Raw genomic sequence first — 23583 nt, 5'->3', positions numbered from 1 at the left:
TTTGTTATTGGAAACCGTTCACCGCAGAGCTAGGTGGGTTGCTGGCCTGCTTGGCCGTGGGCAGCCTCTTCCTGGGGAGCTGCCCCTGCCACCTGGAACTGTTTCCTCACTCACGTCTCCCTTCCCCCTGCCCTCTGCTTAAGCCGAGTGTTCTGGAAGCTGAAGGAACCTGGGGTTCTCTTCTTTCCCACCTGGGACTTCCTGAAGGCAACCTTTCCAAGAGAAGGAGGCGCTGAGGCTCCGTGAATAGCAACCCTCACTTCCCCCCTCACTTCTTCTATTTTCTCACGCCAAGCCCTTTGGGGTCCCCGTGGACTCTGTAGGCAGCGCCCAGCCCCCTCTGGCTAGCACATCTGTGGCCTCTATGTACAGCAGCTACTAAATGGCCCCCACCCACCGGCCTGGTTCCCACCCCTGTTCCAAACTCCCAGCAGCCACAATTTGTTCCAAAAGCCAAGTCAGAGGCTGTCATTTCTCTTCTCACAACCCTCCCAAGCTGCTCCCATCTCTCTCCTGGAATAGCAAAGCTGTGCTGTAGCTGGTCTCATCCCACTCCTTGCTGTGGAAGCTCATTCCTACCCCAGGGCCTTTGCACTTGCTTTTCCTGCTGCCTGGAATGCCCTTCCCCCAGACATCTGCATCATTCCCTCCTTCATTCCTCCCAGGCCTTAGATAAGGTGATAAATTGTCTAAGGTGATAAATTGATAGGAGGCCTTCCTTGCTTCCTATCTAAAACCACTTCTGCTCATTATCACCAACCCCCTCAAAGCTGTGTGTTCCTACTGGGCGCTTTTGGCCACCTCTGTAGATCATATAGTCATGTGTTCATGTGTGTAGTCTCCCCCAACTTACCACACAAACGCCACAAAAATGGGATGCTGTATTTCAGGGCCTCTAACACTGCCCGGCCTAAAGCCATGATCTGAGCAATACTCCTTTAATGAATTAATGAATGAGGCAGAATGGGGGTATTAAAAGAGGTTGGCTTTGGAGTCCAAAGTCAAGTGTTGCTTTGAAGCTTCTGGGAGTGCAGCCTGCCTGAGCGACAGACTCTATTTTGCAGGATGGTTTCACTGAAGGTGGTATGCACAGTGCTTCAAAGGTGGGCTGCAAATTCTGATTCCTCCCTTCCTTTCTTGGCACCCCCACCCCAAGATCACCTGACAGTCTCCACCAGGAGAACCAGCCTTTAGACCTGGTGCAAAGTTCATGGGGCTTCAGCCAGTGACTCTAGCTGGAGTTTCTCCACCCATGTGTTTTGCCAAGAGTGTGGTGGCAGGAGGAGTTGCAGCCCTTGGGCCAGTCTTGTAGGCTCTGAGTGTTTATAAAAAGAAACTTCAACCCTTGGGTTTCTGGCTGGAAGTGAGCAGTTGTTCTCACCTGGCTTAGAGTCAACCTTCATGATTATTTCCCTGGAGGGTCCCAGTGGCCCCAGAACCAAAGGTTTGCAGGAATCTCACCCAGGGATGAGGTTTTTGAGCAGCTACGGATACTGGCTCTTGGCAGAGTGGTTTAAAGGCTTGAGGGGGTGCTGTCTATCCTCAGGAACATGAGATACCCATCCCAGGGGAGACACGCATGTCTCAGCAACTGGAAAAGAACTAGGAAATATAATAAAAGGCGAGCAAGGGCTGGAGAGCTGGCGTTGGTGGGGTCAAGGACATTTTACATGAAGACCTCTCAGGTAAAGAGACCCTTGAGTAGAAACTATAAGAAAAGAGGTGCCCTGTGAAAAGGTTGGGGGGGGGAGAGAACAGAGAGCAGCCAGTGCAAAGGTCCTGAGGAGAAGTGTGAGCCCTAGGAGGGGAGGACAGAGAGAAGGGGACAGATTGGGAAGGAAAGGGCCTGTAGTCACAGTAAATGCTAGCTACCACTCAGTGAGGTGAGCCATCAGGAGTCATGAGCAGAGTGACAAGGTCTGACTCGTTCTAGAACAGTGTTTTTCAACCTTTTTTATCTCACAGCATACTTGAACCTACAGCTAAACTTCTGCAGTACATTTAAATTATGTTGATTAAAAAAAGGTAAGAAAAAGAATATACTTAGTGTGCTTTGAGCTTCTTTCAAAAGTAATTTAATTATGATGTTTAAACTTTTTCGAGGCACACCTAAGATCCTCTCATAGCACACCGGTTGAAAATCAGTCTTCTAGAAGGATCTCTGCTGCCTTGAGAATAGACTGAGACAGGAGCCCTAGAGCAAGGGAAGAAGCAAGGACAGTTGCTGAGGTCCAGTCGCTGAGGTCCAGGGGAAGGGCGGTGGGGCAAGGCCCAGGTGGCAGTCGTGGAGGAGATGAGAAGTAGTGAGAAGCTTCTGGATCTCAGAGATCAGACTGGCAGGGTTTGTTGGTGGAGTCAGTGCAAGGTCAGAGAATGCACGGAATGTGGGACAGTGACTCCGTGGTGGAAGAGACAGCAGGCTCCCTTGCTTAGTGGCCTCAGGAACCTGGGTCCTCTCTGGCCCTCATCCTTTGAATTAAGGTCGTGACCCACCTGTGTTTGTTCCCTGGGGCTATCACAATAAATGGCCACAAGCTGGGTGGCACAAAACAACAGATTTATTCTCTCTCCTTGCTGGGGCTGAAGTCCAAATCAAGGTGGTGGCAGGGCCGATCCCTGCACAGGGGCAGCCCCTTCCTGGGCTCTTCCTGGCAGCTCTCAGCATTGCCTGGCTTCGTGGCTGCATCACCGCACTCTCTGCCTCGGTCTGCATGTGGCCTGGCCCTGCTCTGTATGTCTCTCTTCTGACTCTCACAAATGGGACGGCAGTCATTGGATTTAGGGCCCATCCTAATCCTGGGTGATCTCACCTTAACACCCTTCATTACAACTGCAAAGACCCTTTTTCCAAATAAGGTCACATTCACAGGTGCCAAGGGTTAGACTTAGACACAACTTATTGAGGGACACAAATCAGCCCACTGTCCACCCCCTGAATAATAGTGAGGACTAAACCTAAGTGCCCAGAGCAGAGCCCGGCACACAGTGAGGGCCCCAGAATCTGTTAGCTGTGGTGGCGGTAGTACGGGCTTGTCCCTCCATGCCCACTTGGAGACCAAGGACTCTCCTGGCATGTCCTACACCCCTCTCCATAGCCAACTGTCCCAGGCACCGTGCTGACCTGTGCGTAGAATAACATCACTTGTCCTCACCTGTCTTCCCACATAAGTCACATGAGGCTTCCAGTATTCTTACAGAGGGGCAAGGAGCATCCCTGTCACCTATGTCATAACCACTTGGTCATTAGGACCATGTGCCAAGCCTAGGCAGGATGGCATCTGCCTGGGAGAAGGGTGTCTCTCCACCCAGCACATGGCATCTGTGCCACAATCCATAGATATGTCATTTCATATCAAAGGCGTCCCTTTGCGCCTGCAGGTGAAATCAGTGGCCGAGGGTAAAGGTTTGGGAATCAGACTGTGTAGGATGAGGTCCAGCTCCACCACTTGCCAGTTAAGCAACTCGGAGTCAGTGGTATAGTCCCTCGGCGCCTGTGGTTCTTGCTGATGAGACTGGCATGGTGCACCCTCCTGGAGCTGTCAGGGGACTGGAGGGCAGACTGCACTGGCACTGTGCCTGGCGCGGCCAGCTAGTGAGTCCTGCACACGAGTGAGAGCTCGCCGTCATTCCTGGGCCTCCCAAGGAGCCGGATCTAGGCTGGATGTCCGCCTGGAGGAAGTCCCTGCTCTGCTCTACAATGTGATCAGAGGCTTGAAGGGCGACACCACTGACCGATCTAATTTGAGGAGCTTCATAGCAATCTTCAGCAGCTGAGCCAGCGGTAGCCAAAACATTCTCAGCGGGGCCAACATGGGAAGTCGTGAGAGCATTTTTCACAGGGCTACGTGGTCTGCCTGGTGTTTCAGTGCTTAGCGACTCGGGCACAGGACAGGAAGGACATCTGAGGGTCTAGCTTCAGTCCCTCACGGAGAAGCCCAGCAGCTTTGTCCCCTCTGACCTCCTGGGATCGGCCGCGGGATACCTGCGATAAACCCAAGGCTGCACAAATATGCCAGCTGTTGTTATTGTTAACACAGCAACAGATCTTGCTAATAGACGATCCCCATATCTTGTTGGGGTGATAGTTGCCTGGGAAACCCCATTGGGGATCTATGTCTTGCCTCCCCTAGACACAGCCTTGACTGGGGCAGAGCCACCAAATCTAGTGATCTGTGCCGTCCCTGTCCTTCCACCCGACAGGGCCTGGACACAGAGGGTGAGGGGGGTGGAAGGACATGTCTGGAGGCAGTACCCAGTCACTACAGATCCAGATTGAAAGGTTGTCTTTGGAAGAAGAAGGGCCGGAAGGCTTGTTGGGTGTGCCCTGGTGACAGGCCAGCACTTCTGGTGGGTGACAGCTAGAGGGATCCCACTGGGGCTCATTCCTAGAAAGAAAGGTTCCTAGGAATGGAAGGGGGCAGGCTGCAGCCCCAGAATAGGAGCATCGAACTGCTCTAATTTTTAGCAACAGAGTCTTTGTAGAGATGGCTGTTCTAGAAGCCTTACTAAAGTGCAGCTGCTCTGGTGACTGGGCAGGGGGTGGAGAGACCTGGGACAATGTCCACCAACCCCCTCACCCCTCACCAGCCCCAGAGGCTCCTCACTGGAACCCCTGAGGTTCCCCAGGGCTCAGCTTGAAAAGCTCTCCTTGCTGAACTGATGAACCATAGCTCACCTTGCAGGTGGGCGGTTTTGACAGCCCGTCTCTAGGTCTCTACAGAAGGGGACCGAGAGATCCATAGATCCTGTGGCTCTGCCGAAGTCAAGGCTGTGTCTAAGGCAGACAAGACATAGATCCTCCTAAAAGGCCTTCCAGGCAACTGTCACCCCAGGGACTCCGTTTTTGTGGGGTGGAGGGATTTCCCTTGAGCAAGGGGCATCTATTTCTGTTTCTGTCCTGCTACTACTAATTTAATAATAGAAGGTGGCATTTATTCTGCTCTGTTTTAATCCTCCCGACTACCCTTCAAAGTGGATGTTATTATTTTTTGTTGTTTTTGGTTTTTTTGAGACAAGAGTCTCACTTTATTGCCCTGGATAGAGCCCATGGCATAATAGCTCACAGCCACCTCAAACTCCTGAGCTGAAGTGATTCTCTTGCCTCAGCCTCCAGAGTAGCTGGAACCATAGGGGCTTGCCACAATGCCCAGCTATTTTTAAAGACCGGGTCTCGCTCTTGCTCACGCTGGTCTCAAACTCCTGAACTGAGGCAATCCACCCACCTTGGCCTCCCTGAGTGCTAGGATTACAGGTGTGAGCAGCCCAAAGTGGATGTTTTAAACCTTAATTCATAGAAGCTTAAATTCATGTATCTCTTAAGTGGTAGATCAAAGAATTGAACCCCAGGGCGGTGCCTGTGGCTCAGTGAGTAAGGCGCCGGCCCCATATACGGAGGGTGGCAGGTTCAAACCCAGCCCCGGCCAAACTGCAACAAAAAAATAGCTGGTTGTTGTGGCGGGCACCTGTAGTCCCAGCTACTTGGGAGGCTGAGGCAAGAGAATCACCTAAGCCCAGGAATTGGAGGTTGCTGTGAGCTGTGATGCCACAGCACTCTACTGAGGGCAATAAAGTGAAACTTTGTCTCTAAAAAAAAAAGAATTGAACCCTAGCAGTCTAGCTCCAGAGCCCATGTTCTGGGCCATGTTACTAAAGACATGGCGTATATCTGGAAACAGACAGGGATGTGAAAGGGGGGAAGGTTCAGATTTGAACCTGGGCTGCACAGAAACTCACCCGCTTCTATTCAGCACCACACTTTAACAGCGGGTGCATTACAGACTAAATTTTGTTTGCTCATCTTCATTTGGCCACAAGGATGGATTTTTGTTAATATCCTCCTGCCAGAGGACCTAGGAGCAGAGAGCTGAGTACCCTCCAAACTGTGACCTTCCCACCCCACCACCCAGCCTGCTGTGGTTTGGAGTCTCTGTTGGGTATTTTCTTTCTGTCTGAAAAGCCAGCTCAGCACCAATCCAGTTACAAAACAGGGCCTGTGGGACATGAGCTGGCCTACCAAAGACCTGCCTGGGGACTTGGATCTTTCTGAGGCTGCCAATTATAAACAGATGCTTCTCCTGGGACCCATCAGAGACCACCCGGCTCATATCACTGGTGGGACGGTGCTCCACAGCTGAACTTGAGGAATGAAAGCCAAGTCCAGGCATTAGCACAACCCCTCTGGGCTAGGAAGGCAAGACTGGGTAAAGATGAGGCACTCAGCTTTCCCTGGTCAGTAGAGTTTTCTAGAGGCCTCCTGGGGCAGTGCTGCGTGACCTTAGGTGAGCTCCTATTCGGTGCGTGGCAGGAGGTGGATGCTGGGTTACAAGATGAACACGATTCCCTGGAGGACCTTGAAAGCTCATGGAAAATGCAGGGCTGTTCACAAATAGGTCGGCTTGCTCACCTCTGTGTGCTGGTGGGGGAACAAACAATGGCTAATGTCCGCAGTGAGGATCAGGGGTTCTGAGTCACACAGCCCTATGTGTGACCCTGGACAAGTCACTTTATCATCTGAGGCTCACTTATAAAATGGGGAAGATAAGGGTACCCACCTCATGGGGTGTGAGGATGAAAGGAAAAAACATTCAGATGTATTCGGCATAGGGCCTGGCCCATGGCAAGTGGTCAGCAGATGCCAGCCATTGAGAGTACTTCTGCTGTTGTTGTAGGGAGAATGAAAGGAGCAGCCAGGAGGCTTCAGAACTAAGGGGGTATTCATGCAGGGTTTTGCAGAATGAATAGGAGTCCACCAGTAGCCTGGGCATTTAAAACAGCAAAAACAGTCTATGCTAGATGCTAGGCAGCGACACAGAGAGCCCAGAATGGAGGGGATTTAGTTCCCAACTCCAAGGGACAGGTGGACTCCAACGCAGTGACAGCATGCACACAGTGACGTGCATCATATAATGAGAAATATAGACTGGGAACTCTGGATACCCCATAGGCTCCCTCCTCAGTGGTGGGGAGAGAGATGCTAATAGACAGTCACCTCACAGTGGACAGGAGCCCTAAAGGGCACCACTAGGGCACTGGGGGACAAGCCAGGGTGGGGCCTGCAGTGCTGAGTTACCCGTGTCTGGGGAAGCTTCTGTTCTGCTTTCTGTATTAAAGGTCACAGACAGGCTGGGCGTGGTGGCTCACACCTGTAATCCTAGCACTCTGGGAGGCCTAGTTGAGTGATTCACCTGAGTTCAGGGGTTTGAGACCAGCCTGAGCAAGAGAGAAACTCTGTCTCTACTAAAAATAGAAAAACTAGCCAGGTGTGGTGGCTCACACCTGTAATCCTAGCACTCTGGAAGGCCGAGGCAGGTGGATTGCCTGAGCTCACCAGTTTGAGACCATCCTGAGCCAGTGAGAACCTGTCTCTAAAACTAGCTGGATGTTGTAGTGGGCACCTGTATTCCCAGCCACTTGAGAGGCTGAGGCAAGAGAATCACTTGAGCCTAAGAGTTTAAGGTTGCTGTGAACTATGATGGCATAGCACTTTACTGAGGGTGACAATACGAGACTCTGTCTCAAAACAAAACAAAACAAAAAATAGAAAAACCAGCCAGGCAAGGTGGTAGGTACCTGTAATCCCAGATACTCAGGAGGCTGAGGCAGGAGGATCACTCAAACCCAGGAGTTTGAGGTTGCTGTGAGCTATGATGCCATGGCACACTACCCAGGATGACAGAGTAAGACTCTGTCTCAGAAGAAAAAGAAAAAAGTCACAGATAGCAGTGCTGGATCTTTAGAGACATTTTGCATATAAAGAAACAAACAAAAGTCAGCTGTGACCCTGCCATGAGATGCTCCTCTCCCTCTCTAGCCTGCTGGCTGTCATTCATCTGTTAGGTTTTCAGAGCTGAGATTATCCTGCATGGATAAGGCTGCACCGCTCCTGTCTGAACGTGAGGCCCCTGAGCATTTCCCCTGTGGTGACCCTTACGAGAGAGTGTATCCCCACACAGTGCTGAGATTTTCTCAGGTTTTCCTGCTCCTGGGAGGCACCAGTAGAGAGCAAACTGAACACTCAGCGGGTACCAGCTTCTGCAGGCTTAATCTCCACAGCACCCCTTGAAGAGAGGAGACGCATTTTCTCCTATAGGAGAATGATTGGTGGTGCTGTAGCTGGCAGCCTATAGAGCCAGACAAGACTTTGGTTCAAAATCCAAGACTTTGGTCATTCAGTTCCTGTGTGACCTCAGAAAAGGTATTTAGCGTCTCTGAGCTGTAGTTTGCTTTTCTGTAAAATGGGCATAATATGACTGCCTCTTAAGTCCCCCAATTTAAGCAAAGCTCCTCATTGGTTCTTTTTTGTTTTGGAGACAGGGTTTCACTCTGTCACCCCTGCTAGAGTACAGTGTTGTGATCACAGCTTGCAGCAACGTCAAACTCTCTCAGACTCCTGGGCTCAAGCGATCCTCCCGCTTCAGCTTCCTGAGTAGCTGGGACTACAGGCATACGCCACCATCCCTGGCTATTTTTGGTAGAGACGGGGGTCTTGCTCTTGCCCAGGCTGGTCTTGAACTCTTGTCCGCAAGCGTTCTTTCCACTTCAGCCTCCCAAAGTGCTAGGATTACAGGTGTGAGCCACTGTGCCTGGCCCCTTGTTGATTCTTTACCCTACTTGCCATAATTTGTGACTGGTTGTTTTCTGTCCTCTCCTGTTGGAATTGGACTCCCTGAGGCAGAACCACATTTGTTTCCATCTCTGTTGGATTCCCCAGCACTGGGCACAGCGTTCATCCCATATCGGGCTCCCCATGAAGTCCTGGCAGGTGGATGGGCAGGGCTGTTATGGGTGTGAAGAGGGTATGAGAAGGGCCCGCTGGGCACGAGTGAGTGCCACGTGCCCCATGTCATGGGACGGGAGTAACATTCTCAAATCTCAGGCTGTCCGCTGTGCCTGGGGTTCAGGGATGTTTGTGAAGGGCCCCCGGCCCTGGGATCAAATCCTGCCACCACCACACACTGAGGGGGACGTTGGGTGAGTTGCTTGATTCCTTTGCGCCATGGTTTCCTGAGCTATGAAAGTAGATAATAACCGCCTTCGGGGCATGGGGCCGCTGAGGGGTTCAGGCCAGCTCTGGGTGAGGCGGGAAAGGGCTACACCTCTAACACGAGGCCAGGGTCTCCCCCTGCCCCGCGCCCCCTGCCTGGTCACAGGGTGAAGAAGGGGGACATTGGCCCACTATGTGCCCCTGAGGGGAGAAGCGGCTATGAAGTGTCCAGCCGCTCCAGCCTAATTTTGTAAACTCTCTTTCTTTCTTTTTTTGTGATTTTTGGCTGGGGCTGGGTTTGAACCTGCCTCCTCCGGCATATGGGGGAGGCGCCCTACTCCTTTGAGCCACAGGCACCGCCCCTTTGTAAACTCTATTAAGAGTAAATTCCGGGCCCCTGACCCTCCCCAGCTCCCTGTCCTGAGAGTTCACAAAGAGGACGCCAGGTTGGGTTTCCAGGGCTCATATTATAAATCTGTATCTCCGCAGGCTTCCCACCCCACACACCTTCAGACACCCACCTGCCAGGGCTGGGCCGGACTCCCGTCCTGCCCGCCGTCTGGGTCACCCCCAGGTGACCCTGGCAGAAGCCACCTGGGCAGGCCTGCTGAACTACGCCTGCCAGTTTCCTGGTCAGTGACTCAGATTCCCCAGAGGGCTCGGGGCAAGGGACTGAGGGGAGGAGGGGCCAGGAAGGATCAGTAGCCGGGGTGGCTCCCGGGCAACAGCTACCAGGAAAGGGCCGTGTCCTCCACTTGGCTCTCTCACCCTGGCCACCCCTTCACCTTGGACAAAGCTGGTCGCCCAGCCCAGCTCCCTGGGGACCCTGAGCAAACCCTGAGCAGCCACCAAAGGACCTGAGGAAACACAACAGTGCACAGACGCCCAGGACACACACTCGGGGACACGCAGAGACACAGACACAGAGATAGAGACGCCCAGGACACACAGTCGGGGACACGCAGAGACGCAGACACAGAGACAGTCAGAGACGCACAGGACACAGACGGGGACACGCAGAGACACAGACACAGAGACAGTCAGAGACGCCCAGGACACACATGGGGACACGCAGAGACACAGACATAGGCAGAGACAGTCCCTGAGAGGTACGCAGACACACACTCAGAGACACACTCACAGAGCTGCCCACAGAAGCGCCTGGCAGGGCACCCACATGGCAGCCCGCCGGGCGCCGGCTCCTCGCCTCTCAGCCCCACCCGGAGTGGTTTCCATGCTCTGGGGAAACCCGGCCTCCCGGCTGTCCTCTCACTTGTGGCAACTTCCATTCGTTCATTCAACAAAGAGCACATGCTGTGACAATGGACAAGACAGAAGGGCTCCCAGGCCAGCAGGATGGGGGCTGAGCAGGGAGAGAGACAAAGCTATCTCGGTGCTGGGGAGAGGGGGCCATGCCCCTAGCCCAGCGGAGCGTCCTCCAGCCCTAGGGCCCTGCCATGTGGTGGGGGTAGGCAGGGTGGCCAGCCCTGCCGTCCGACACGACGGGGCACAAGCCTTCATCCCGGCGCCTCACCCACTAGCTTCCTCTCCAGGGGGTCTCCCCACCCAGGAAACGATGCTGGTCTCCCTGGTTCCCTGACTGCAGGTTTCTCAGTCAGACCACAGGAAGCTTCAGACCCCAGCCTCCTTGCCTTACCCAGGAATCAGGGGCCCAGAAAGAGTGCCGTTATCTGGGGCCAGGAAGCCCCAGGCCCACCTGCCTGTGCCAAGAAGCAAGCCCAGGCTTCCTGGAGCGGAAGGTACCCCATGGGGACCACTGCTGCGGACCCCTCTGGGGCAATCGCTTGCCCTCCCAGGCGTCTGAGCCCTGTACCTCCCAGCAAGCCTCCCAGCTATAAGCTTTCCCTCTCTCCCTGCCTTAGGCCCTCAGGAATTGTGCAAGCCCTGTGGTCCGGTTACCCACATGAGCCAGGGATGTGATGGGGTTAGGCAGGAAATAACAGGAGAAGGAAGACCAAGGATTAGCATCCCCTTGGGCTCACACTCTCAGAAACAGGATGGAGGGGGAGGGTAGAAGGCAGGAAGGGTAGGTGGACAGATAGAGGGGTAGAGGGATGGGTGGATAGTGTGTGGCTGAATAGGTAGATGGGTGAGTGGACAGGCAGCCAGATGGACAGACAGATGGATGGGTAGAGGTGGGATGGGCAGATGGTTGGTAGACGAACAGGTAGATGGATGGGTGGGCAGGCAGCCGCGTGAACTGATGGATGGAAGGGCAGATGGATGGACAGGTGGATGGAGTACCAGGAGGATAGACAAGGAAACCTGGATGACAGTGGCTGCAAGGTGAGGGTGGGGTCCCATGGAGTGGGGATGCCTTCACCAAATTGCTTTCCTGGAGCTACACACACAGGGAACAAATGCCCCCTTCCTTCTCTGTGAACTAACCTCTCGGGCTCTCCTGGACAAACAAATGCTCAGTCTGTTTTTAGTTCAACAGACAAGTGTCCCTTGGAGCCTTTTTAATTGCAGTCCATTTGTCCCTGATGGACTACTATGGTCATGGAGAGCAACTGGTAGACTCCTTCCTGGTGAAGCCCTTCTTGCATTTAAAGACTTCAGTTAAAATAAGGTGGTTGGACTAAATGGGATCTTTAAATTGGGCTTTCCCAGAGCTGTTTTAGGGGTTGACAGAACGCTTTCATTTTTTTTAATGAAATGTTTAAGTTTTTAAAACTCTTAATTAAAAAATCAAATCCATGGCTTGGCACCCATAGCACAGTGGTTACAGCGCCAGCCACATGCACTGAGGTTGGCAGGTTCGAACCCAGCCCCGGCCAGTTAAACAACAATGACAGCTGCAACAACAACAAAAATAGCCAGGCATGGTGGTGGGTACCTGTAGCCCGAGCCACTTGGGAAGCTAAGGCAAGAGAATCGCTTAAGCCCAAGAGTTTGAGGTTGCTGTGAGCTGTGACGCCACTGCACTATACTGAGGGTGGCATAGTGAGACTATCTCAAAAAAAAAAAAAAAAAATCCAGTGGAGGGCATCCGAATATTTGTGTGTCCCCTGCTCAGCCCATCTTGTGCCCTTTCTGTTTAACTGACAGTTCTGAGGTGCATGTTTAGCAGCTGCTAAATGTTAAACCCAGCAGTCCCCCATCTGTAGGACTTTTCGCTGTACCATGTGACATAGCAAAGCAGAGAAATCAATTGGTTTCCATCTGTAACCCCCAGTTTCAAATACCTGCCTTCCCATAGCAGCCTTTTTGTTCTCACTAGTAGCTTTTAGGGTAAGAAAATACGATGGAATTAGATGTAACATTTATCCCTTTTATTGCTTTCAAATATTGGGGTTTCTATACGAGGGTTTTTTGCTTTGTTTTTGAGGCAGAGTCTTACCTTGTCACCCGGGGGACCGTGCTGTGGCATCATAGCTCACAATCCTCTTGCCTCGGCCTCCTGCGTAGCTGGGACTATAGGTGCCTGCCACAATGCCCAGCTAGTTTTTATGTTTTTAGTAGAGACAGGGTCTCACTCCTGTTCAGGCTGGTCTCGAACTCCTGAGCTCAAGCAGTCTCCCCACCTTGGCCTCCCAGAGTGCTAGGATTATAGGTATGAGCTACCACGCCCAGCCTGATAATTTTTTAAAGAAGGGAAAGAAACAAAAATAGAAACCCATTGGTGCTTTCCGTTTCTCTGCCATTGTCCTGAGCAGGGTCCAGCCCTAGCCCTCCCCTCTCAGTGCTGGTTGGGCTGATTCTTAGTTAGGGTTTCCAGTCAGTCTCCCCTGTCGTCCAATCCAGGGCCCTTCTGCCAGGGAAGGCCTCCCTGTCCACCCCCCACTCCCCACATGTCAAGAGGACATGTGCTGTGCTCCTGTAGGTCAAGGTTGGGAATTAGCGGGCCTCTCTTCTGAGCCTTTTATGAGCCGGCCATTCATAAAGTTGTCCAAACCTTTATTGGTCCTGCTAAGGTCACCTCCTGGCGTAATGAGCCCACATTTATTACCTGCTGGGTGAGGCCTCAGTTTCTGCTATTCAGGAGACTCCCCGCTGCTTTTCTGGAGGGCTGCAGCTAGGGGGACGTTCTCCTGGCCTCTGTGCACTGCCCGGTCTACCCTAATAGCTGGCTCTGAAGCTAACTGGTGAGAAGGCCACTGGTTCCTAACCAAGGGTGTGAGGGGCTGCTGCACACAAACAGCTCTGGGGGTCACCAGAGTTGGGCCAGCAGAAGGTGGCCTGCTAGAAGGAATATGCAAGAAAGACCTGCAAATGGGCAGCATCTGTAGTTCAGTGGGGAGGGTTATTCATCTCTCTGAGCCTCAGATTTTTTCATCTGTAAAGTGGATTTAAGAACACAGACATAGGGGGCGGCGCTTGTGGCTCAGTGAGTAGGCCGCCGGCCCCACATACCGAGGGTGGCCGGTTTGAACCTAGCCCTGACCAAACTGCAACCAAAAAATAGCTGGGCATTGTGACGGGCACCTGTAGTCACAGCTACTTAGGAAGCTGAGACAAGAGAATCGCTTTAGCCTAGGAGTTAGAGGTTGCTGTGAGCTGTGACACTCTACCAAGGGCGATAAAGTGAGACTCTATCTCTAAAAAAAAAAGAAAGACAGACTTATAAATAACATATCCACTGATCCTAAGTGGGCTGAGAAACTACTGGTTTACTAAAGAGTAGGCCATGTCCCTTTAAAAATGCATATTGTTATTTTTGCTTGGTGTACTTTATATTTGGGTAAGGTCAGGGAGGCCAGTAATTTAAAGACAAATTATTTTATTTTATTTTTTGAGACAGACTCTCATTCTAATCACCCTGGGTAGAGTGTCATGGCATCACAGCTCAGAGCAACTTTAAACTCTTGGGCTCAACCATCCTTCTTCCTCAGCCTCCCAAGTAGCTAGGACTACCAGCACTTGCTGCAATGCCCAGCAATTTTTTACAGCCAGGTTCTTGCTCTGGCTCGGGCTGGTCTCAAGCTCCTGAGCTCAGGCAATCCACCTGCCTCAGCCTCCCAGAATTCTAGGATTACAGGCGTGAGCCACTGTACCTGGCCTCAAGACAAATTATTTAAATACGGAATTTCTGACAGCAGTCATTGAATCCCTATGGCTTGCTTAGTGGCCACTGCCTCATTCAGTGCTGTTATTCTCTCCTTCCAGATTGTTCTCTGGGGCCGTACTGAGAAATGCCTGAAGGAGACAACGGAGGAGATTCAGCAGATGGGCACGGAGTGCCACTATTTCATCTGTGATGTGGGCAACCGGGAGGAAGTGTACCAGACGGCCAAGGCTGTCCGGGAGAGGGTGAGCAGCCTGGAAGGGTCTGTCCTCAGTGCAGCCAACCACAGGCCAATGCCAGCCAGTGAGAACATCCTCATGTGACCCAGGAGAGAGCCTTGTGACGGTAGAATGGCTGTGCGCAGGGCACCTTTGGGGACTCTCCCGTGAAGCCGGACCAAGTGGACAGGGTTAGGGCTGATTACGTAACAGGATTAGTAACCTATAGTCCTCCTGGACGTGTAGACTTTGTGGGTTTCTTCCTAAGATCCTGCTGAATGTTCTATTGCCCTCTGGGTATATCCCTCTTCTGACTCCAGGCAGCCATTTGCGCTGAGTATATGTGTCAGTGAACTCCAGCAAAAGCCACCCTGTTACATGTCTGGCACGTGGTGATGTCAACTATTTTTATGTAACAATAACCCCATTTATTATAAATATGCTGTGTGCCAAGGACGTTTTGTGGCAAAAATTATTTCCACTCCTCAGAACAGCCCTGCTGTGGCACTGTCCCCATCTCACAAATCAAGACTGGCACTCAGAGAGGTGATGTGGTTTCCCAAGGCCCCATGGCTAGTGGGGTGGCAGGGGGACAAGTCCACATACCTACATAGGCAGACCCCTTGGGGCTGGCTACCCTCATGGCCCCCCCACAGCCTCTTGTCCCCCGCAGGTGGGTGACATCACCATCCTGGTGAACAATGCTGCTGTGGTCCACGGGAAGAGCCTGATGGACAGTGACGATGACGCCCTCCTCAAGTCCCAGCACATCAACACGTTGGGACAGTTTTGGGTAAGAGCCATCTCGAGCCAGAGCCAGCCCTGGGCATGACAGGGAGCCTGGGGGGCGGAGGGGCTAGAAGGAGAGGCACACCAGGGCTTGGACTCTGGCCAGCAGGGTTGTCCAAGGACAAGGTGGCCAGCTAAAAGGAATGTGCACCCCCAGGAGGCATCAGACCTAGAACATGAGCTCAGTGTTCTGCAGGGGAGCCCTCGGCCCCCCGCCCCAGCGAATGTGTCTGGGGTGGGCTGTTCTCCCGAGTGAGGGGGAGTGGCGGGGATGTTGGAAGCTGCGGCCGCTCCGCACTGATGCCCCCTCCACCCTCAGACCACCAAGGCCTTCTTGCCGCGCATGCTGGAGCTGCGGAACGGCCACATCGTGTGCCTCAACTCCGTACTGGCGCTGTCTGCCATCCCCGGGGCCATCGACTACTGCACGTCCAAAGCGTCGGCCTTCGCCTTCATGGAGAGCCTGACCCTGGGGCTGCTGGACTGTCCGGGCGTCAGTGCCACCACGGTGCTGCCCTTCCACACCAGCACCGAGATGTTCCAGGGCATGAGGGTCAGGTCAGTGAGCAGGGCACCAGCCTCGGGGACCGGCCATTGGTAGCAAGAGAGCCCTGATAGCACATAATCCAGAAGCCCTTTGCCTTTGGCTTGAGCTCAACAACACCCCTCCCAATTTGCCATCTACAAGACAGTGGGATGCCACGGCAGGCGAGGGCCCTGCTTCTTGGTTCAGGGAGCTGGTACAGGGAGCCAGGCCTGGACTCTGCCCAGCGAGAGAAAGCGGATGGGGCATTGACACAGGTTCAGCGTGAGTGGAGGGAGCTAGAGACAAAAGAATACGTCTGCACGATTCCATTTGTATGAGGTTCTAAAACAGGCAAAACCAGGTTATGGTGATGGAGATCAGACTACTGGCTGCCCTGGGGAACCCAAGGGAACCGTCTACAAATGTGCTCTGTTCTCACTCTAGGTGGGTGGTGGTTAAATAGGTAAAACTTAATCAAGCCATATGCTTAAGATGTAGGCCTTCTATTGTGTGCACATTATAGCTCAATTTAAAGAAACATGAGGCCCAGCCACTCCTTCTCCAGACCAGTTAAGGCCAGGGGGATGGAGACCTCAGTGAGCTCACATTCAGTGACCTCCCCCCAACAGCTGTGATGCATGGTGTGTATTGGGTCTGATCCGTCCTGCTCTGGCCTTTACAGCAAATCTGTGAAGTGGGGTGATGAGAATGTCTCGGTTCTGCAGAGAGAATACAGTGGGATCAGGCTTGGAACCCCACCAGGCATGTTGCCTACAGTCTACAGCTGTATCATCCTGCGGTTGTGGGGGGCCGTGTGGTTATGGATCAGTGAAAAATGAGAATTACCCACAAACTATTTTCTCTGGGCTTTTTTATAATCCAGCATATGATAATCTGCCTTCACATAGTAATATGCTTCCCCTGTGTCCAAAAGTAAGGGTGATGGGGAAGAGCCATTGTGAGGATTACAAGAGACAGTTCAGCATGGTGCTGCCCTGGAGGGTCACTCCCCACAGCTTAGTTATTGTTGATAGGGATTATAGGTGTGAGCCACTGCGCCTGGCTATCTTGGGGTGATGACAATGTCTCGATTTATAGCTCAATTTAAAGTGTGGCTCTGGTCATCAAAAATCAAAAATGCAGGCCAGGTGCAGTAGCTCACGCCTATAATCCCAGCACTCTGGGAGGCCAAGGCTGGTGGATTGCCTGAGCTCACAGGTTCAAGACCAGCCTGAGCAAGAGCAATACCTCATCTCTAATAAAAACAGCTGGGCATTGTGGCGGGCGCCTGTAGTCCCAGCTACTCGGGAGGCTGAGGCAAGACAATCGCTTGAGCGTACGAGTTTGAGGTTGCTGTGAGCTGTGACACCATGGCACTCTACCGAGGGTGACATAGTGAGACTCTGTCTCAAAAAAAAAAAAAAAACAAGAAAGCCAGGCGCAGTGGCTCACACCTGTAATCCCAGCATTGTGGGAGGCTGAGACGGGAGGATTGCTTGAGCTCAGGAGTTCGAGGCTTGTCTGAGTGAGAGTGAGACCCCGACTCATGAAAAAATTGAAAAACCCAGCCAGGCACCACGACGAGCACCTGTAATCCCAGCAGCTTCGGAGGCTGAGGCAGCAGGAGGCCCACAGCCTGAGTCTGAGGTTGCAGTGAGCTGTGACGCCATTGCACTCTGCTCAGGGCATAGGGTAGAACTCTGTCTAGACAAAAAAAAAAAAAAAACAAGGGAAAAAAAAAGAATCAAAAATGCCTGATTTGAATTATGTACTCTTCAGCTGGGAAACTTTGGGCTAGTTGTGTTACCTCTCCGAGTGTTACTTTGGTCATCTGTAAAACAGTGGAAATAATATTTGCTTGTAGGATTATCAGGAGAATTAGGAATAATACATCTAGCACAGCTAGTGCAAGGCCAGAACACACTAGATAGTTAAGAAAGAACTACTGCTCTCCTTATTTTTACTGACAATAAACATCTTCATAAATTCATGTTATTAATTTTCCTCGCAGACCGTATCTTCAGAGTTTGTCACAGAAGTACATACTTCCCCCTGGCTTGTGTGCAAATTATAAGTTGAGAGGAGACTAGACCACTATTAATGTACCACGTTGGCTTTTTTTCTCCCGTGACAACTTGGTTTGGTTTCTCTTTTTCTGAGTATACAGTTGGTGCTCAATAAATACATATGGGATAGAAGTACATCAGTGGCAATCTGCTGTTTTAATTGGGTGCCCTGAGCACAGTAGCAGAAGGACATTCACTGATATTGAGTCTGTGTATCTCTTTCATGTTTTAATATAATTCCTTCTCTCCCACTTGAGAGAGAAATTCCAGGTTTTCCAAGGCATTTTTCCATAGTGGTTCAGAGTGGAGATCAAACTCCCTGGGGTCAAATCCCAGCCCTGGGTGGCCTCAAGCAAGTTACTTAACTTTTCTGTGCCTCAGTTTCCTTCTCTGTAAAAAGGGATTAATAATAGTACCTCCTACTGCCTGGGTAGATGAGCTCCTATGTGTGAATCAACTAGTCATGCCTGGCAAGCCGTGAAGCCCCAGGTGAATTACCGCAGGTACTCAGTTACCTGTGGCTGTGCAGGTGAACCCCAAGGGCTTGGCCAGGAGGGTAGAGTAAGGAAGATGGTACTTAACCAACTCCCATTTCCTGAAAGGATAGAAAAAAAATGAATAAAAGCATTGGTTCTTCCTACAACCATGCTTAGCAGCTTCACGGGGTTAAACATGGGGGACATGTTTAGGACAAAATCGGTGTGTTTCCCAGCAATGTTGGCCATGTCCGTGGGTGCTGCTGTTTATAAATCTATTTACTGGGCCTCACCCACACCACTCTTCACAAACACTGCTGCATTCGGCCTTCACAGTAACCCGGCCAGAGAACCATCTCCCCATTTTACAGATGGGGGAACTGAGTCTCAAAGAAGCAAAATTACTTGCCCAAGGCTGCACAGCTTGAAATTGGCTTGCCCACGGTGTTCTTTTCACAGATCTGTGCTGCCTCCGTGGGAGTTAACAGTTCCCATCCCACCCAGCACAGAGAAGGAGAAAATCCACCCCTGCAGACATGCTTGAGGTCTCCTCTGTGAGGTCCTTCCAGGGGTCTCACGGGAAGGGTAGAAAGGGTCCCCCTGGACCAAGGAACTTGGTCTGTCTCTCCTGTCTTTCCTTCCCCAAGAAAGAGGATAGGCCGCAGGTGGAGGCTGGAGAGTCTCAACTGTCCGCCGAGTCTGCAGGATTCCAATGTCAGTGAACTGCCTCTGCACAGCCATCTTTGCAGAACCCGGAGCCTGGCCCGTCTAGACTGCAAGGCTGTGGGCCTCTTAGATGGCAAAGGAAGTACAGTGGGTGAGATCTACATGCCCTCGGAGGCCAAGCCCAAGCCAGGGGCCCATGGACTGCCTGTTGCTCAAGAATGACATCAGAGGAGGGTGACTCATCACCCCTAATCTTCCTGGTGCCAGAACAGATCATAAGGCCTTTGTAGGATCAGGGTCAAAGCCAGCAGCATTAGCCCTGCACCTACAGGCCCAGGAGGGGCAGAAGAGCAGAGAGAAGGTGTTGGAGCCTTGATCTGATGTGACTCCCTAGTGTCCCACTGACCCACTGAACCCTCAGTTTTCTTATCTGTAAATTGGGAGAATGATTTGTGCATGGGCTGGCACTTAAGGAATATCATCACCGTATGGGTCTGAGGTCAGACCCCTCTAAACAGGCATGAGACGCCCCTAATGTTTGCTTATTCAATCATTCATTCATTTTGAAATCTCATGGAAAGCACTTTGCAAAGATGTGAATGAATCAGTGAATCAATCAGTAAGTTAGTGAGTGACAAGCTAGGCAGAAGGCGTCCCCAGCAGAGCCTGCCTCCAGACAGGGTAAGCAGAACAGGAGGTGGGGCAGTGTTCACCCTTTCAGCAAGTGTCATTTGGCACCTTCTGTGTGCCAGGTTCTACGCTAGGTGCTGGGGACATAAGAAGGAGCAAGACCGACCAGGCCTCCACCTTTGTGGAACTCCTAGTCTGAGCAGGGAGACAGGCCTCACGAGCAAGGCCATTCTAGATGGGGGAAATACAGCCAAGAAAATTAGCAGGAACAAGATCAGAGACCACTCTGGGGAGGTTGAGCTGAGACGTCTCTCACGAGAGAGCCAGGCCACGCGGACAGCTGGCCCCAACAAGAGAAAGCATAGCGTGACAAGAACAGAGAGACTGGGCTCAGCGCCTGTGGCTCAAGCGGCTAAGGCACCAGCCATGTACACCTGAGCTGGCGGGTTCGAATCCAGCCTGGGCCCACCAAACAACGATGGCTGCAACCAAAAAATAGCCAGGCTAGCCAGTAGCGGGTGCCTATAGTCCCAGCTACTTGGGAGACGGAGGCAGGAGAATCGCTTGAGCCCAGTAGTTGGAGGTTGCTGTGAGCTGTGACAGCTTGAGGCTCTGTCTTAAAAAGAACAGAGAGACTGGGCCAGTCCTGCTGATTGGCAGGGCCCAGAAGGCTCAGAGAGCATGGGACAGAGTCCAGGTGCTCTGGGAGCTCCTGGAGGAGCTTGGAGAAGGGATCCCAGGTGGCTGGGGTGGAAGTCTATGACCCTAGGGGAGACCCCTGTGCATTGCGGGGATGAGGGAATGTGGAACTCCCAACAAGTCTGAGGCTGGGGGAGTATCCCAACAGTCTTTGAGTCTCCCCAACAGGAAAGGGGGAGGGGTGTCCCTGGTGTGTCAGCCACGTACAGGCTTCTGGCACAAGCAGGTGCCTCCCAGGAGAAAGCCACTGTATCTCTCTCCCTGCATTCAGGTTTCCCAACCTCTTCCCCCCGCTGAAGCCGGAGACGGTGGCCCGGAGGACTGTGGAAGCCGTGCAGCTCAATCAGGCCCTCCTGCTGCTCCCATGGACCATGCACGCCCTCATCATCTTGAAAAGGTATTGGTGGTGGGGGCGGGCCACCCTGGGCTCCATCAACAACTGTTGATGTGCTGTCCTCACCCAGGGCAGCAGTTCTCAAACTTGTTAGTCCCAGGAGCCCCTAGGCCTTAAAAAGTATTAAGGAACCCAAGACCTTTTATTGATTTGAATTGTATTTTTTTTTTTTTTGAGACAGATTCTCAATCTGTGTCCTGGTAGAGTGCTGTGGCATCATAGCTCACAGCACTCTCAAACTCCTGGGCTCAAGTGATCTTCCCGCCTCAGCCTCCCAAGTAGCTGGTCCTACAGGTGCCTGCCACAAGGCCCAGCTAATTTTTCTATTTTTAGTAGAAACAGAGTCTCACTCCTGCTCAGGCTGGTCTCCAACTCCTGAGCTCAAGCAATCCACCCACCTCAGCCTCCCAGAGTGCTGGGATTACAGATGTGAGCTACTGAACCCAGCCTAAGTTATATCTTATCACTATTTACTATATTAGAAATTAAAACAGAAAAATTATATAAGATCTATACCTGTTTATATTTACATTTTTATATATAAATAACAACAAACTCATTGCCTTAACATAAATATATTTTTACAGCAGGTAAATATATATTATATATATATATATCTTTAGTGACCACTACAAACACTTCCTGTAATCATATTTTCTAAAACAAAACAAATGTAGGAAGGAGTGTCATTGTTTTACATTTTTGCAAATCTCTTTGTTGTCTGCTTTATTTGAAGACAACTGGATTCTTTTTTTTTTTTTTTTTTTTGGTAGAGACAGAGTTTCACTTTATGGCCCTTGGTAGAGTGCCATGGCATCATACAGCTCACAGCAACCTCCAACTCCTGGGCTTAAGCGATTCTCCTGCCTCAGCCTCCCGAGTAGCTGGGACTACAGGCGCCCGCCACAACGCCCAGCTATTTTTTGGTTGCAGTTCAGCTGGGGCCGGGTTTGAACCCGCCACCCTCGGTATATGGGGCCGGCGCCTTACCGACTGAGCCACAGGCGCCGCCCGACAACTGGATTCTTATATCTGCGTCTGATTTGAACTTCTTGTGACATAAGCCATGTCATACAGCCTCTGGAAAGCTCCACTGTACACTGAAGGAAAGAGAGTGGAAATGCAATTAACATCTTAGTGTGTTACGAACCCCCTCCAAGGGTTCCTGGTCCCCACACTTTGAGAACCACTATTCTAGTGACTGAGAGACACAGCCCCAACCTCTAGGAAGTTTACTCTAATGGGCAGTACAGGGGCCTTGATGCCAAAGGCTCAGAATGCACAGAAATGTCATGGTACTTGTCAGGCAGGGTATACTTGGGTAACCACTTTGGGTTCCAGAGTAATCCCCCAGTCTACATTTCCTGCCCCCTTCCCCGACTACTTTTCAACAAGGAAATATTCCCTGCCCTGCATCCTGCTCCATCTTCCCCAAGAGAAATCTTTAAAGGCTCAACTCTAGTGCCACCACCCCCAGGAAACCTTCCAGATTGCTCCAGCTGAAAGTGAACCTTTCGCATCTCATACTAGAGTGAACCGGGGCCCTTCAGTCTCATTCAACAACAGACCAAGGCCCCCCTCCCTGTACCAGGCCCGTGCTAGGGGCGGGGCCAGGCAGAGGTGAAACGCTGCCACATAGGCACCCACGGGCTGGCCACGTAAACAGGAGGACAACCAGGGCCTGCAGGGGACTCACAGGGGCTCTGGGTTGTACCAAGGAGAGGCTTGAGGGCGAGGCTAGGACAGTCCTCTGGAGGGCGTACTCCCCAAATCGTACCTGAATTCTGAGACTCATGTAGCAAATCTTAGTTGAATAAATGGCAGTTGGAGCTGATTGATCTCTTAGGCATGTACAGGTGCTGAAGTGCTAAGGCTATGACTTTGAAAGTTTCTTCTACCCCACCCCGGTCTGGTCAACAGCTGCTTATCTAGTTCCTTGAAAGCCCTTCCCTGCAGGGGCCTGGTGGGCGCAGCTGGCGTGTGGCTGGGAGATGGGTGGCATGATTCTGCCATCTGGTGTGGCCCCCCGTGACCCAGCCTCAGGCCCACACCCCTGATAACCGTCTTCTCTTCTTCCTCCCACTCCGCCAGCATCCTCCCACAGGCTGCACTCGAGGAAATCCACAAATTCTCAGGGACCTACACCTGCATGAACACTTTCAAAGGGCGGACATAGAGGCGAAACCCAGAGACACGCTCAAGGAGCCAGAGCCGGAGGGGGCCACGCACCCGGGCACTCGCCTTGCGCCTGTCCGTCGGCACAGTTCTGCTGGGTGAGCAGGACACCTCCTCTCCCCCAGGAAGAATCTGGCTGCCCCCCCCCACTGGCCAGCCCCAGGACCTTTGCACAGGACTGATGGGGATAACTCTGACCCCCATGGGGAGGCGAGAAACCAGCCAGCAGCCGTCTTGACACTTTTGTGCATTTCTAATTCTGTAGAGTTTATTGTTCAATCGCTTCTCCAGTCTAACCAACCTCAGCCATGTGCATAGACTATTTCCAGAAGGGTCTGTCCCCAGATGCTCTGCCTCCCCCTCCAAAACCTCCTTATCCTTGGCTTGCACAAACTGGTTGAACAGCAGGAATGAAAAATAAAGAGAGATGGCTTTTGTGACTTACTTTGTTCAAATCCTCAGTGGGCAGTTGGCAGGGGGCCAATCCCAGCCACAGAACTCCATCCTTTGAGAGAGGATTGGTCTGTTCAGAGTTCCCAGCTGCTGGGAGTAGAGAAGAGGGCAAAGAATAGGAGAGAAAGTGGAGCCCAGGCCTGGGGGCAGAGGAAAGCGCCAGGCCCTTTACCAACAGCCAGGGGTCAGGGGCCATTTTGCTTCCCTGGTGTGACCTTCATGAACTAGTCTGCAGAGAGCTGGCCACAGGTAGAGCTGCTCTGTCATGCCACGGCACTGCCAGCCACCAGGAGAGCAGAACCTGTCTTTAATGAGCACCTGCTGGACAAAAGGCCAGTAATCTGGTTGAGAAAGAATTGTGAGTCACCAATTGTAGTGACAATTCATCACAATGAAGCCAGCCCTACAGACCCAGACCCCCATGTCCCATTTGATTGCAGGGGAAGGGGAAACCTGGGGTAGCAGAGGGACTGGCACAG

The 23583-nt window shown here is 52.0% G+C and overlaps 1 protein-coding gene across 6 annotated transcripts in view; it reads left to right on the top strand.

Moving 5' to 3' along the window:
- Positions 1–23091, top strand: part of DHRS3 (dehydrogenase/reductase 3) — a 46638-nt gene extending 23547 nt beyond the window's left edge. For 5 of the 6 annotated variants that reach the window (XM_053575745.1, XM_053575748.1, XM_053575749.1 and 2 more), the window contains 5 exons: positions 14114–14257; positions 14904–15023; positions 15339–15577; positions 20354–20479; positions 22568–23091. In XM_053575745.1, the coding sequence (XP_053431720.1) occupies positions 14114–14257; positions 14904–15023; positions 15339–15577; positions 20354–20479; positions 22568–22652 (714 nt within the window). In that variant the 3' untranslated portion in view covers positions 22653–23091. Of the gene's footprint in view, positions 1–1577; positions 1686–14113; positions 14258–14903; positions 15024–15338; positions 15578–20353; positions 20480–22567 lie in introns of those variants that run through there. The other variant, XM_053575747.1, reaches the window with a different exon arrangement.
- The last annotated feature ends 492 nt before the right edge of the window (positions 23092–23583 follow it).

The sequence above is a fragment of the Nycticebus coucang genome, chromosome 22 (assembly GCF_027406575.1).
Source record: "Nycticebus coucang isolate mNycCou1 chromosome 22, mNycCou1.pri, whole genome shotgun sequence".
Taxonomy (NCBI): domain Eukaryota; kingdom Metazoa; phylum Chordata; class Mammalia; order Primates; family Lorisidae; genus Nycticebus; species Nycticebus coucang.
The sequence above is the reverse complement of the archived record's forward strand: the minus strand, read 5'-3'. Positions and strand labels throughout refer to the sequence as shown.